At 43.1% G+C, this 16559-nt stretch overlaps 1 protein-coding gene across 1 annotated transcript in view; it reads left to right on the forward strand.

Moving 5' to 3' along the window:
• The window catches only part of sh3rf1 (SH3 domain containing ring finger 1), a 46483-nt gene that overhangs the window by 11706 nt on the left and 18218 nt on the right, over nucleotides 1–16559 (forward strand). The window contains exon 3 of the mRNA XM_078790348.1: nucleotides 16213–16488. Within this exon, the coding sequence (XP_078646474.1) occupies nucleotides 16213–16488 (276 nt within the window). The remainder of the gene's footprint in view (nucleotides 1–16212; nucleotides 16489–16559) is intronic.

Here is a 16559-nt window from a genome sequence, read left to right on the forward strand (position 1 = left end):
GTTTGAACACAAGCCACAGAAAAAAATGTAAGGCTTTATAGTTGAAATAGGTGTGTCCTTTATTTGAATGATTACCTCCTTCATGCTGTTTTCTGTCTTTAGAAAACTCAGAAAAGAGAAAGAAATTGTTCATATTGTGTGTTCATATTTAACATAATGATGATTGTGGTTGATGGGCAAAGAGGAGTAAGTGGGGTGATTTCTCCTCAGTGGAGGACAAATCCACTGGCTACTCCCCTGGTATGGACTTGGTGCTTCCTGTTAGCCTTATTTACACCTGCACACACTTTGTCCCCGTAGTTGCACACAATTTTACGTGCCAATGGGTGAATTGGTGGTTAAGAATTGGTGAGGAATGTGTAAATAATTTCTGTGAAGTAGTCATGAATGTAACTGTAATGAACGCACCGCAAACGGGCAGCGCATATGAAAGTGTGTGTCATTCACATGAATGGATTAACTTTTCCAAAACCTCTGTAGCATCTTGGATTTCTTTGTGATTTTCTGTTAATAACACATCATTTTTTCTAGTTTATTGCCTCCTTCCTGCTTTTGGCACATTCTCTACCAGCAGCTATGAGAAAATTTTGACTTCATTCATTCATTTTCTACTGCTTATCCTCACGAGCGTCGCGGGGGTGCTGGAGCCTTCCAGCTGTCTTGGGGCGAGAGGCGGGGTCCACCCTGGACTGGTGGCCAGCCAATCACAGGGCACATATAGACAAACAACTATTCCCACCCACATTCATACCTATGGACAATTTGGAGTGGCTAATTAACCTAGCATGTTTTTGGAATGGGGGAGGAAGCCGGAGTACCCGGAGAAAACCCACGCATGCACGGGGAGAACATGCAAACTCTACACAGAGATGGCCGAGGGTGGGATTGAACTCGGGTCTCCTAGCTGTATGGCCTGCGCGCGAACCACTCGTCCAAATTCAGACATACCTCTCATTATTGTATAAGCTTCTCTGGAAGAGGTGATGCCTGCTGTTGCGTGGTTTCGCACGGGACACAGCGGGACCAAATGATGTCAGGACTGCTTGACAAATGTGGGACGTGGTGGTGACCATCCATAATGGTCACCAATTGTCTGCAATGCTGGTCGTGTGTCCTCTTTTCATGAATAAGTCATGCGGGAACTGAAGTGTACCATTTTTGGTCACGAATTGCGTGCCAAGTGCACAATTTATGCATAAGCAGAACACAAACCGTGTGTAAGCTCATCTTCACACTGTCCAGGTGTGCCGTAAATAAATGATACACATTGACAAAGCAAATTGCGGGGCAATGCAGAGGTAAAAAGAAGTGTAAACGCCACTGTTGTCTTTTTTGTCCCTTTCGGGACACTCCAGTCAAAGAACCAAGTTGTTTTGTAGTTTCGTACTGCCTCATGTGAACCTATTTCTCCGCAGCCATGCAGACGGAGAGGGATGGGGTGTGTGTGTCTGAGAAATTCCATGAGCAGTGGCAGGTCACCGTCTCCCCCCTTCCAAAAAAAAAAACAACAGAAAACACAGGGCTTGTCTAATCTTGTCGCGCTTGTCAGCTCACATTCATCTTCAGTACATCCTTGAGCAGTATTGTGTCGTGGAAAAGAAGCAACACTCTTCCTTGACTCCTGAGTCAATGCACTTTGAAAAGAAGGTGGGGGGCTCTCTCCGTCATTTATGCAGCAAAGCTTTGCGGTTGCATGCGGCGACATGCGTCTGCACCTGAAAGCCTCCGGGGCGGACTCCATTTTGTCTGCTGTGCTCATATAAAACATTCCACCATTATTTCCTGCGTGCGTCTGTGCCCTGCGGCTTCCAAACACCACTTCTTCCTAACAGAGGTCTTCTTTAATGTTGTCATTTGTGGTGCTTTTTCAACACTAACCTCTGGGTGGTCCACCGAGCAAACATATTTACCCATGGGCCTATGACACTTCCAGCCCCCAACACACTGTTCCTTCCACCGCTCCTCCTTCCTGTCTCATCAACAGCAAGTCTGTCAGCATGACAATAGCAGGGAAGCAGTCATTAGCCTGCTCACACCTGTGGGCCACCACAAGACTCCACGGCAGCATTACTTGCTGTCCAGTTGAAGGAGAGAAACGCAAGTTTTCATCCCTGTTGGTTTGCCCCGTGCACAGTGACATTGGCAAGATGAACACCGATATGTGTGTAGGTGCTTGTTTGTTTCACTTCTGAGAGAAGATGCATCTTCTCATGACAACATAAAGGAAAATTCTCCTTCCTTGTGGACATGAGCCTACCTAAGTAGCATGTCTGTACAGTGTTCCCTCATTTATCACTGGCGTTTGGTTCTCAAAATAGTCCACAATAAGTGAAATCTGCGAAGTAGCCAACTTTATTTTTTACCAGTATATATGTTTGCTTGTAAAACCCACCACCATAAACTCAAACAGGCATTAACATTTTCTCACATCTCTCGTTTAAACACTCTTAAAGTTCAAATTTCGTATACATTTTAATGATCAACCTACTAGGATGGGCACAAGAAATTACTAAGTGACTCACACGTATTTAATTCCTCTGGCCGTGCCATCCTGGTGCCGTTCAGCTGTAGTGTTTTTGTGTCCTTGTTACAACATATTGCTCCTGTCGTCGTATTTTATTCCTCATCCTTGTCCTCCATGAACTGAATATTCATTTACAGAACTCTGTAAATACATGAATGATTTCATTCTCTAAATGAATAGCTGGCTTCCTGCTTTTGGGTGCAGAACGTTTCATCGACATTGTGGGTTTTGTCGGGAAGAAAACTTTCAGCATTCAGCTGTTTCTGGTTCTTCTATTATTTACAGTATTGGCAGTTTCCAAGAGGCTCACACAGTTGGCTAGTTGGTAGACATTACCACAACAAGAGACGGCACGAAGGAGATTGGCTGTAGACCATTGTCAATCAATCAGGCAAGGGAGAATAGAGAGACACACCGCCTCGCGCAGTACTACAACACTCAACTTCCCACAATGCAACGGATTTTAAAAGGCCAGGCTCAGTCTGTAACAGTGTTCATATGCTGTAAATTAGTTAAATTTTTTGTAATACAGTATTTCAATTTACTGTCAGTAATAATGTCAATATTAGGGTCGTTCTCACAGGCTTGAATAATAAATACATGAATTACCTCTAAATACCTCTCTCTGCCTTTTCTTCCTCTAAGTGCCAACAGAGCAGGCAGGTGATTCCAGTGCACACGCTACATGTAATGTTTCCATTACTTTACAAGTCGCGGAAACCCTGATAAGATACTTGAAAAATTAGGGGGAACATTGACAGTATAGTCTGTGCAGTGAGGGAGAAAGTTAGATGGTGTGTTAAAGGACAGTCCAACAAAGTGGGACAAGTCACCGCTCGCACTTAAAGGTGCAAAAACTGCGGGATTTAAACTAAAATAATGGCCTATATTTCCACAATTTATTTTGCTGTTGCATAAAATTGTTACATTAAGATATGCCTTTATTCCCCCCTCAGTGGGGAAATTTGTAATTGTAAAATTTGTACATAAAATTGATGATATGATGTGCTCTTTTATGCTAGGAGTCCACTGGGCCGGTGTCAGTTGGTGCCAGTTTGCGCCAAAGATTATGTGATTGGCGCCTAGTGGCTCGCTGTGGCGCGGAATTTATGTTCACTTGGCGCCACAGTGAGCCACTACGCGGCAATCACATAATGTTTGGCACGGAGTGGCACCAACTGGCACCAGCCCAGTGGACTCCGAGCATCATTAGGGCAACTTTGCATGCACCATTACATTCCAGTGGATGCCAATAGGCGGCTTGTTTGCGACATTTGGTTCCACTTAGTGGACGCTCTGCGCTGATTGCTTAATGCAGGTGACGCGACAAAAATTTTAAACATTTAGAAATTTTCTCACCACCAAACTAATTTTTTTTCCCGCCACCATGAGCCAGTTGGGAGGCAGTTTGAGCCACTGCACACCACTAGGCGCCACAGCCAATTGCATTGGCGCCAACTGGTGCCGGCACAGTGGACATCACTAGCATCACACATTCGACAATACTACAAGAATGCTCAGGCATTTTTATAGAATTAATAGAATTGCAGGGCTCTACGTTAAAAACAAAAATGACTTGCCCATGGGGAATCCTTAAGGTGAGAACTACTTGCCCGAAGTTGCCCCATGTAAAATGAAAAGACTGCCATAATGATATCATATATCAATATATGCTGATAATTCATCAGATAATAGTACTGATGCATTGTATTTGGAAGAATGTCTGAAAAATTGTGGAGATGTATGTTAACATTGCAAGCCATGCTACCTTACACATTGTAGTCGTAGTAAGCAGTGATATTTAGAAGTTGTGCACCACAATGAAACATTTGACCCATTTGTGTACTAGTAAAGTGTTTTTAATCCAGAAAAAATGCTCAATGGTCAAACAATAATTTGTGAAGCAAAGGTGAGAAAAATACACAGAGAAATTGAACCGCTAGATTTTGTAGCTTGTGCAAAATCAGCACTTGGTATTGGATCTAATCGGTGGTGTTTCATTGTGACCACTTCAAATTGTCACAGCAATGTGATTCACTCACCTGTGCCATTGTTTGATTTGCTGCCGCTAATAAAATACTTGTTTAGGAGGCACTGTTTCATCACTTTTTGGTCTTTTCCTTCAGAAGTTGTTGAAGAATTAGACGATGTTGGCAGGGACGCCATGATAGATGTTTTCCTAGTCAAAGGATCGCTGATTGGTTGATCGCGAACAACGGGTGTGGGTAAAACGCGGATTGTGGATTACGGACCGCGGTCTAAATAAACGATTCTGATTGGTCCATTTCAAGATTTGCAAGGATTGGTTTGCAAGTTACCACTGGAATTACGCAGTCCGTGTTTTACCAACACCCAACAAGAACCGCTTTAAAAAAACTCTTGGCAGTACGGCATGCTAAAGTGCACTTGCCCAACGGGAATATTCATGATTGGATTTACTTGCCCGAATTTTGTTTTAACTTGCCCCGGGCCATCGGTACATCGTTATTGTCGAGCCCTGAATTGGCATTTTTATTTTATAATGGAAGATTAATGTCTATATCAACAAATTGATTTAAATTGAACTGCAAACTGTTTTATTGTTCTGCATTTAAAATACATCATTTTTGAATCGTATCTTAACCCGTGGATTGAATCATCTCCAAAGAGATTTACATCTATAGTGGTGTACCTACATTTTGGTGTGTACTTACATTTGGGGTCTCACTGTTTGACCTTGAACGTAGGACCCAAATTCCCAAACACCGAGTTGTTTGCGTGCACTGGCGGCTCCATGTTACATCCGCCATGCTTAGTGGAAGGGCGGCATGAACAAACACAATTGCACTTTTGTTTGCAAAGTGAAAAATGCTCAGCGCCTTTCTTGGAAGCTCCTAAAGTCTGAGAGGTGAAGGGATGCAGTGTCTGCATCCTGGAACCTTGCCAATACTGTGTCAATATGCCGTCTTGTTGCACAAATACTGGCCAGTGCAAGCAAACGCTCTGAGCTTGCAGCAACAGCGCCCGTTTAGGAAGGCCGACAGGTGTGTCCGGAAAAGTCCCCAAACCCCAGCAGCAACCTGGAGAGTCCACTTCCTAGACTTCCGCTACACTGATGTCAGTGGGCCTGAGCGGAGCAGGTGGCTTCCAGTGAATGACCGAGAGCAAGAAAAGAGCAGACAGTGCTTGCTTTGAGGCACACAGTGGAGAGTCAAGTGAAGAAAGGCTTAGTATTCTGCTCATGGTGACTGCCCCATCCACCCCTACTGTCACATTTGTCAACCTAAAAGCCCTCTGAAACGGTTAGATACATGTTATGTGCAACTCCTCTCTTGGTACCCATCCACCAAATTCAATCTTAACGCATTGGAAGCACTAAAATCAGTCTGCTTTTGTGCTGCAAACAGAGCTTTATACAGTATACAGTATCTATGTACCAGGTCGTCCCTTCACTTGGTACCGTACCAATGAGTTGCTTTGTTTCCGTTGTGGAAATTCTTTTCTACTGTGCCACTTTTCAAAATATTAGTGGATGTTGTAGTAATGACGTATACAAAAATCCCTCACCATTTCACTGTATCATGGTTTTTCAAGAATGCATCCAAGAACTAATCCAATCTGACATTTTAAAAAGGACAGCCATTTTAGATGATGTACCTACTATATTGGGTAATAGGAGTGACTGTATGTGTTTTATTTTGTGTCTAGAGAGTTTTTATAATGTTCAATAGCATATTTAGAAGGCTGTAAACAGGTTTTCTACAGTATGTCTCTACTCTATCCCGTTGAGAATCACCGGCTTAGCTGACACAGAGATCTCCGCAATGACTGTTCTAGCTTGGTCTTCCTAAAAAAAAAATACCCTGGTCACATCAAGGAGGGTGTACTGGCGCCAAGACACTTTGCTCGCTGGTGGACACGGGCTGCTGTGTAGCAGAGAATGGAATCCCAGGTCTTGTCAAACATTTACACTCCCACATGACTCCTCCCGGAGCGCTGCAGGCGGTGCACAATGAGGGAGTAGGGGGGTACCGCAAGGTAAACATATGCTAAGGGTGGCAACGCAAACGGGATGCAGAGCGTCCAGGTGGTCATTTGTCAGACATGTTCTTCATTAGCAGGTGGTTTGCTGCTGCCAACCGTGCAGACGACCACCATGAAGCACAGGCCACGGGAGGGAGACTGGGAGGGCAGAGGGCCATCTTGGCTCTATTAGCGCTGCATGGAATTGATTCCTAATGGCGTCTTTAGTGAGGGCTGTACAGCAGGCGCCTTTTGCGCGCTTTGGCTTCCCGTCCTCAGGGCTTCCGTGCGTGTAAAATGCAGGAACTGGAGCACCAAGGCCAACAAAAGGATGCATGGAAAAGAAAGGTGCTTGGCAACATCAGATGTGGATGCAAGGATGGTGTTGATGTCAAAAGAGACTTGGCTTTTACTTTGCAACAAGGTTGGTGGAGGAGTACTTCCTGTCACAGCAGAGCAGCTTGTGACACCATGCTGTCTGCCTCGCCGTGTGCCACAAAAGAAACTATTCTCTGGTATCCATGGAAACACCTTTTTCGGGGGAGGGGTGAAGGAAGGGAGTTATATTTATGGATGTCTCCAGAGTATAACTGTGGTGCAATCGGGAAGTTGAACTCGTTTGTTAGCAGTGTTTACATGGCTGCCTACAGGACACGAACCGCACAATAGAAGAGAGCACGTTTGCTGCAATTTTAAGCTGAAAAAACGGCCACAAAGTAGCAGAAGTCCATTTTATAAGCGCACGGCCTGCATTTCTCCCATTGAAATCTTGCCATTCTTCCCATTAACCAGCAAGTGAAATGGCATCTTGCCATGTTAACATATGCCTGCGTGTGCACACACACACAGTTCAGTTGCAAATGTGAAAAATGTAAATAGTTCATGGGGTCATTTGTAAAAATAAAAATAGTGTTTTTCATGTCTTATTTTCTCTGACGTCTACTATATTGGGTAGTAGGAGTGGTAAATAGGTTTTCTCTGTCTTATTTCTCTTATGATGCCTTCTACATTGGGTAGTAGGAGTGTAAAGGTGATGATAGGGGTGTTATTTTATGTTTAATATGTTTTAATATTACCAGGGTTCAATTCCCACCCTCGGCCATCTCTGTGTGGAGTTTGCATGTTCTCCCCGTGCATGCGTGGGTTTTCTCCGGGTACTCCGGTTTCCTCCCACATTCCAAAAACATGCTAGGTTAATTGGCCACTCCAAATTGTCCATAAGTATGAATGTGAGTGTGAATGGTTGTTTGTCTATATGTGCCCTGTGATTGGCTGGCGACCAATTCCAGGGTGTACCCCGCCTCTCGCCCGAAGACAGCTGGGATAGGCTCCAGCACCCCCGCGACCCTCGTGAGGAAAAAAGCGGTAGAAAATGAATGAATGTTTTAATATTATTTAAAAGTGTATTTAGATGGTGATCTATACTCTTAATTCAAGGGTGTTTTTTCCAGCGAGGGTCACATTGTGAAAAATGAAAGGATGAGAAATTATACATATTTTATGATATAGTAGGTTTATAAGTATATTATTATGTACAGATTTTTTCCTTTTCTTCTTGAATGCTTGTAAATTTTGTTCCTGCAATACTATGAATTATTTCTATAATATTTTGGCTTTATTGTCATATTTTTTCCAAACCATGGCAACTTCATTTTGCATATTTTTATATTACGACTGTCTTAAATGACATGTGTTTAAAAAAATAACACGTTTCAATTCTATGGTATCCACCCTCGGCCATCTCTGTGTGGAGTTTGCATGTTCTCCCCGTGCATGCGTGGGTTTTCTCCGGGTACTCCGGTTTCCTCCCACATTCTAAAAACATGCTAGGCTAATTGGCGACTTCAAATTGTCCATAGGTATGAATGTGAGTGTGAATGTAAAGTAAGCTGGGAAAGGCTCCAGCATACCCTGCAACCCCAATGAGGAATGTGGGTGGGAATAGTTGTTTGTCTATATGTGCCCTGTGATTGGCTGGCCACCAGTCCAGGGTGAGGAAAAAGCGGTAGAAAATGAATGAATGAATGAATTCTATGGTACTGAATAATGTTACTGAGATTTTTTTCCATAATTTTATTGTTTTCATAATATTGCAACCGCCCAGGGGCCATTTGCAGCCCACAGCTGTTTTTTATTGGCTGACAATACATGCAAAAATATCATTTAACCAGAAAACTGAAAGTCAAACAAAACAGCAGCGATGTTGTGAGGAAATATAACATCATTCATTCATTCATTTTCTACCGTTCATTTTCTATCCTCACGAGGGTCGCGGGGATGCTGGAGCCTATCCCAGCTGTCTTTGGGCGAGAGGCGGAGTATACCCTGGACTGGTGGCCAGCCAATCACAGGGCACATATAGACAAACAACTATTCCCACCCACATTCCTCATTGGGGTTGCAGGGTATGCTGGAGCCTTTCCCAGCTTACTTTGGGTGAAATAGTGTTTAAATATCAAAGAAAATATTTTTATTTTAGGTCTTACTATTTTGAGAAACAAAGAAAATAAAGTTGTGAATTTGGCAAGGGCAAAAAAAGTGATAATATGGGAATAAAATAATAATATTACAAGACCAGCGAAGGCCACATAGTGAAAAGATGCCACTTGGATATTTTGTAAGAAATTGAAAAATCTCAGCTTTGTCATCTATGTAGGTGAAAAGGCTGTTTGTCATAATATCACCACTCTGTTTTCATTCAATTTCCCACTCAAAATGCTAGTAAAATGAGGTTATTCCTTCTCATAATATTAAGACGTTATTCTCGTAAAAATGATGACTTTTCCTTGCTGACGCCTGGTGTTTTCCACTGAAAGGAAAAACAGCACAGGTGTTGCCAGTCGGTGCTGTGATGTCCTCCTCCGTGACATCTGGTACCAACATGTGTTGGTCGAGCTTCACGTTGGAGCAGAAAGGTGTACATTACAGCTGTAGCGGTATTGTCTGCCATTAGAGGAAACACGGCACTTTGCTTCTGCTGGGAGATGGAATCAATCAGCGCATTCAAGCTTGGCCGAGTACGTTGCTGTACAAGCACTCCCTGCGCTTGTTTGTGTTTACACTCACACGGCCAATGAGTCTCTACAAAAAGCACTCGCAGTTGTCAGGAGGCCAGATGGAAGCCCGGATGTGAGAGGAGGGGAGGTTTTCACCAAGACCTGGAAACTCTTCTTCTTGCTGTCCAAACAGCCATTTCACTCCTCTTACAGTAAAGAAAATATTGTGTAAAGCTAAGACAGGAGCATTGATGAAAAAATATTTGGGTTTTTGTTTAATGCAAGTGATGACTTGTCCAGCTGTGTTTGGCGATCCTTGAACACACCATCTAAATGTCTTCCTCGCTGCAGAGACTACTATACCGTATTTGTACCCTTCCAATTTGGTCACAAATGCTAATACTATGTGGGCATGGTAAGATAAGGTCAGATCTGATGACCTTATTGAGCTAATGCTATTGCTGTGAATGCTATTTACATCCATTCTCGTCTTCAGTCAACACATTGACATAAGCCCCCAAATAGCTGTCCTCAGCTATGCCTGCTGCTAACTAGCAGCTCGTAGCTCAAATTTATCTTGTAGTTCAAAGCAGAAAATCAGCCAAGAGACAGCTTGTACCTCAAAAACACTCATTGGTGGTATACCAAGGTACCACTGTATAAATGACAATTTTTAAAAAAAGGCCAGCAGTGCTCCACCTTCTCCATAAGGTGTCCTAACAGTCTACATCTACTGCTGCGTTGACCCAAACTGTGGTGTGGCACCGACGGTCAAACAGGATGTGTGCATGTTAATAGAATTAAAAGGATACGTTCAAGAAAATGTCAACTTTGACAGAAGAAATACCAACAATATATCGCAATATACAATTTCTGCTACATGACACTCATGGCACTTTAGGCACTTTTAGAGATGAAGCAGTCAGCAGCATTCCTGGTTTTCAGACCCACAAACTATCCTATATTGTAGCGTCGCTGTGAGCACTTCCTGGTTCCCAGCGTGCTTTACGGCACCGTCGATGTAAATAGTTTGTCGGTTTGTAGTTAAAGTTGCATAGTTGTTCATTCTTGTTCTGCTCAACTAGTGAGAGTGCTTTTATTCGTCTGTTGCGTTGGTATGTGATGTTTTTGGGATTTCTTGTCGTCACACCATGACTTAAACTGTTATGCCTAGCGGTCACCCAGTGAAACATGATGGGCTGTTATGGTGTAAAAAGCAAGCTTATCCTTTAACTTGTGAAATAAAAATTGATCTCTGCTTTAAAAGTCGGATGGCTGTCTGTAAATCATGTGGCGGAGAAATACATCGGCAAACCCATGCGTGCATCGGCCGATACCGATTCAAGTAAAGAATGCAAATATCGGCCCGATATATCGGCCGGCCGATGTATCGGTCTGTCCTTACCCTCCACCCATCCAGACAGAGACACACTCCGTTGATGTCGTTGCCAAGGTGCTGACACCATTGGACATTTATTGTGTGATGAAATCATTCGTTTATTATTATCACAGGCCTCGTGCCCGCAAGCAGATAACGGGCCTCGCCGGTGCCCTGAGACTCTGGCTGGGTCTCGTGTATGCAAAGAACCCATTCATCTCACACTGCCAGCAACTTGAGCTGAAGTTGAGGGGGGCCCATGGGAACCTGGGCCCTGGAAGATGATCAAAGCCTTCCTGAGGTGGGGGCTCCATGTGTACAAGCAGGAGTTACCTACGTGGGGATTTTTGTCTGGAGAGATGAAGTCTATCAAAACATTCTTGACGTTTACACGGTTATGTCGAGTAAGCAAAGGATTAGCCTGCAAAAGGAAAGTGTTTTATACTGCCTGCAGACACGCATGAGGGTCCTATATTATGGGATGCTTAGCCTTCTCCCCTTTGTGTGCATTAGATGCTTTACCTGGCCGGGCCTCTGGCTGGTCTGGGTGGGCCAGAGGATCAGCCACTCCTCTTGTACGACTTGAGAGGTGTGTTTGCCAACTGCTGTTCCAGAATAGTACAGAGAGCAGCAGAGAAAGGAAAGCTACAACGCTAATACGAAGGAGGCTGGAAGTGAAATCAGACTGCATTGGTTCGGCTCCGTCGCCCATCGATATGTCATCAGCGGTTGACTCGATAGTTCTTTGCATAATTACGCCGCATCCATAATTATTAGGTCGAAATTAGTGAATTATGACTTCAAACCGATACATTTGATTACATTAAAAATAGCTCAGAATAAAAAAACAAGAAAAAATATCAAATATATATATATATATTCATATATATATATACCAAATATCAACATTCTACAACCAATTTTTAAAAAAAGCTGGTGGCGGTGACGTCGCGGAACAGTGTGCTTTGTTTGACTCTAGATGCCGTGAGCATGCTACAGTGTAAATATGTACAGTTAGGTCCATAAAGAAATAAAGTTTTAATATTTTTGGTACTGTACACTACCACAATGTATTTGAAATGACACAGTTCAGATGTACTTCAAGTGCAGACTTTCAGCTTTAATTTAGCGGGTTGAACAAAAACATTGCATAAAAATGCCAGGAATTAAAGCGCAAAAGGCTCAAAAGTAATTGGACAAGTTAAATAACTGAAAACTAAATGTTCATTTCTAATACTTAGCTGGCAATGACTTCTTGAAGTCTTGAACTCGTGGACATCACCAAACGCAACATTCCTCCATTCCAATGCTCTGCCAGGCCTTGACTGCAGCAGCTTTCGTTTGCTGTTTGTTTGTGGGCCTTTCTGTCCTAAGTTTAGTCTTTAACAAGTGAAATGCATGCTCAATTGGGTTGAGATCAGGTGACTGACTTGGCCATTCAAGAATATTCCACTGCTTTAATAAACCCCTGGGTTGCTTTTGCTGTATGTTTTGGGTCATTGTCCATCTGTATTATGAACCCCACCCAATCAATTTGGCTGAATTTGACTGGATCTGAGCAGGTAGAATGTCTCTGAACACCGCAGAATTCATCCGGCTGCTTCTGTCCTGTGTCACATTATCAATAAACACTAGTGACCCAGTGCAATTGGCAGCCATGCAGGCCCAAGCCATCACACTGCCTCCCCTGTGTTTTACCGAGGACGTAGTGTGCTTTGGGTCATGAGCTGTTCCAAGCTTTCACCATACTTTTTTCTTGCCATCATTCTGGTAGAGGTTGATCTTGGTTTCACCAGTCCAAAGAATGTTCTTCCAGAAACATTCTGGCTTTTTTAGACCTTTCTCAGCAAAGTCCAATCTACCCTTTCTATTCTTCAGACTTATGAGCGGCCTGTACCTTGCAGTGAACCCTCTGTATTTACTTTAGTGCAGTCTTCTCTTTATGGTAGACTTGGATATTGATACGCCTACCTCCTGGAGAGTGGTGTTCACGTCACTGGCTGTTGTGAAGGGGATTCTCTTCACCATGGAAATGATTCTGCCATCATCTACCACCATTGTCTTCCGTGGACGTCCAGGTCTTTTTGCGTTGCTGAGTTGACCAGTGCCTGCTTTCTTTCTCGGGATGTACCAAACTATAGATTTTGCCACTCCTAATATTAGCCATTTCTCCAATGGGTTTTTCTGTTCTCACAGCCCAAGGATGGCTTGCTTCACCTGCATGGAGAGCTCCTTTGACCGCATGTTGTCTGTTGTCTTCACAGCAAAATCTTCTGAATGCAAACACCACACCTCAGATCAATTCCAGGCCTTTTATCTGCTTAATTTATAGCGAAATAATGAATGAATTGCCCAAACATGACCATGAAATGGCCTTTTGGTCAATTGTCCAAATACTTTTGGTCCCTTTAAAAAGAGGGTGGCCGATGTTAAAGAGCTGGAACTCCTAGACCCAATTTGAATGTGGATACGCTCAAATGAAAGCTGAGCGTCGGCACTTTATGTCTATGTCCATCACCATCTTTGGAGAAAATTTCAGTAAAAGGGTAAAAAAAAACTTGTGTCAGTGTCCAAATATATATGGACCTAACTGTATGTGTTGTTGTTCAAAGCAGAAATGAGTGTTACGGATGTAAAATGAGACAGGCAGAATGTCAGGCGGGGTCCACCCTGGACTGGTGGCCAGCCAATCACAGGGCACATATAGACAAACAACCATTCACACTCACATTCATACCTATGGACAATTTGTAATGGCCAATTAACCTAGCATGTTTTTGGAATGGGGGAGGAAACCTGAGTACCCGGAGAAAACCCACACATGCAAACTCCACACATGGGTGTCTGGAATGGATTTATTGGCTCCACATTAAAGCCAATAAATCCATTCCAGACACCCAAATTTGTACATATATATGTATTTATATAGACACCCAAATTTGTGTGTGTGTGTGTGTGTGTATGTATATGTATATATATATATATATATATACACACATTTATATATCTCAGGAACGTTTCCGTGTGGATAGGGCCTCAATCTCATGGTGTAATTGTTAGCAGTAGAGCAGACAATGTGCGCTCATCACAGGCAATTATGTAACCACAGACATTTCATATTGTTTAGCGTGTCCTCACAAGGGCTTTTTGTCATTTGCTCCCATTTGCAATTTCCTCACGGGTTGTCCCTGCCGGGCCTGAAAGGAGGCTCATTGCTTGTGCTGCCTGTGTACCCGTGTGATGGTGCAGCAAGGTAACGTCAGACCGGCTCACCATCAGCGCCCGTTCTCCCCTTTCTCATTCTCCTCCAAAGGCTTCATTAGCCTGCAGCCAGAGTCCAGTGTTCCAGGCTTATTCTTCAGCCCCTGGCTCCCTCCCTGCCTCCCTGGCTCTCTCCGCCACTGTCCAAGATGATGCTGCTGTTTGGGATTCACATCACTGCTTAGAATGTCCAGCAGTGGAGGAGGGGAGCCCCCCTCATCGACACCCACCCTCAATGGAGGACATTGATGCTTCCCTTGCCTGCTTACCCCCCACTGGCTCCGCCCTCTTTCCGTGGATTGTCATCCTCTCAATGGCCCTTTCAGGCTTGGGGGGTAATGTACAAAACCTTCATGGAGGGGGTCCTTCACTGGGCATCAATTCTTTATTTATCAAAATTTGTTGTTGCTCAGCATGCAACTCTCTGAAATGCTTTTGTTTCTTCCACAAACTCGTTTCATATCCCACATACAGAATATTTCCCTATCTGTGACTTCTCTTTTAGTATCTTCTTCCGCCCTCAGACCCGTCATAGCCTGTTCTTCTTCACTTGCTTAAGCTGGTGTCCTTAAACCAGAGGTGTCCGACATGCTGTGCAGGGGCCATTTGCAGCCCACCGCTATTTTTTATTGGCCCAAAATATCATTTAACAAGAAAACTACAAATAAAAAAGCAGCAGCAGCAAATATGGAATAGATTCAGTCATTTGACAAGAATAAAGTCAAAATATTAAGAGATGAAAAGTAGTAATCTAACCAGTAAAAGGTACCAGAATAATGTAGGGATATTGTGAGGAAAAAAGGTCATTTTTTTCTAAAGAAAAATGTTGTATTCTATTGAGGAAAGACATTTTTACAACAAACGTGTAATCTTCACACATTTTCTTCTTGAAATATTAGGACTTTTTCCGCAACTTAATTTGACAAAATTGACAATGATTAGTAATTATTTATTTAGTTATTTGTTTTTGGGGGGGGGTAATATTACAACTTTACGAAATAGCAATTTTTTTTCTTTAATACTTCAACTCTGTGCTACCAAATGAATGATAAATTGACATTTTTTTTCATGATATTACAAGTTAATTCTCATAAAACTGAGCCTTTTCCTCTCTCAATGTTTGAACTTGCTGTACTCTCAAAGTACAGCTGTGTTTTTTTATCATTTTCCCCAACTCTTTCAACTTCATTCATTCATTCATTTTCTACCGCGTATCCTCACGTGGGTCGAGGGGGTGCTAGAGCCTATCCCAGCTGTCTTGGGGCGAGAGGCGGAGCATACCCTGGACTGGTGGCCAGCCAATCACGGGGCACATATAGACAAACAACCATTCACCACTTTCAACTTTCTTCTTTTAAATGTTCTTTTTGTCATCATGACTTTATTCCTACGATATTTTGTCTTTATTCAAGTTCAATTATTACTTTTTCCACCAACCTCATTTTCCAAAAATTACAAATAATTGTTTGTAGTTTTCTTTTGTATTTTTGTCAAATCATGTGGTAACACTTTACAATAAGGTACACACAATTACAGAAGTAACCCTAACCCTAACCACTACTCATTAGCTCTTCATGAGTTCCTCAGTAACTACTCAAAATGTATCTCTCTACAACTCTGATATATGTTGTCTTAAAATGGCGCCCGCGGCCCACATTGCATTTTGTTTTGGCCATGTGATCCCACATGGTGATGTAAACAAACCGAATGCTATGCAGAGGTCAGATGTGGAAGTCAAGGTAAAACTTTAGCCAAAATAATGTAATATGACGCAAAACCAATGAACCAAGGTACCACTGTATTGTCTGTAAAATGTGTTTTGGATGTCTGGAACGGATTGATTGCTGCAGCTGACTGCTGATTTTCCCATTTTTGCTGTTATTTTTTTCCGGACTTTTACAATATGCTGCAAGCTTCAAATGCCCCCTGTGCCACACTAGGAGAAGAAGTAATTCTTAAATGCATCTGGAAATAAGTTGTTGCTATAATAGCACTGGTAAAACAGCAAAGCTAATGTGGTCTTGGGTGACGTTGGTGTGATGTATTTCCAGGGTGTTCCCCAGCTGCCGTGTGCCAAGGCGCTCTACAACTACGACGGCAAGGAGCCGGGCGACCTCAAGTTCAGCAAGGGTGACATCATCATCCTGCGCCGGCAGGTGGACGAGAACTGGTACCATGGCGAGATGGGAGGGGCCCACGGCTTTTTCCCCACCAACTTTGTGCAGGTCATCAAGCCGCTGCCGCAGCCGCCACCCCAGTGCAAGGCCCTGTACGACTTTGAGCTCAAAGACAAGGAGGCAGACAAGGACTGCTTGCCTTTCTCCAAGGTGATGCAAAGAAAGGCAGCATAATGATGATGAATGACATTTTCCTTGGCTGCTTGATGATGGGCAGTAAT

Source organism: Doryrhamphus excisus, linkage group LG4, assembly GCF_037039965.1.
Source record: "Doryrhamphus excisus strain RoL-2023G ecotype Guam linkage group LG4, RoL_Dexc_Guam_v1.1, whole genome shotgun sequence".
Classification (NCBI taxonomy): domain Eukaryota; kingdom Metazoa; phylum Chordata; class Actinopteri; order Syngnathiformes; family Syngnathidae; genus Doryrhamphus; species Doryrhamphus excisus.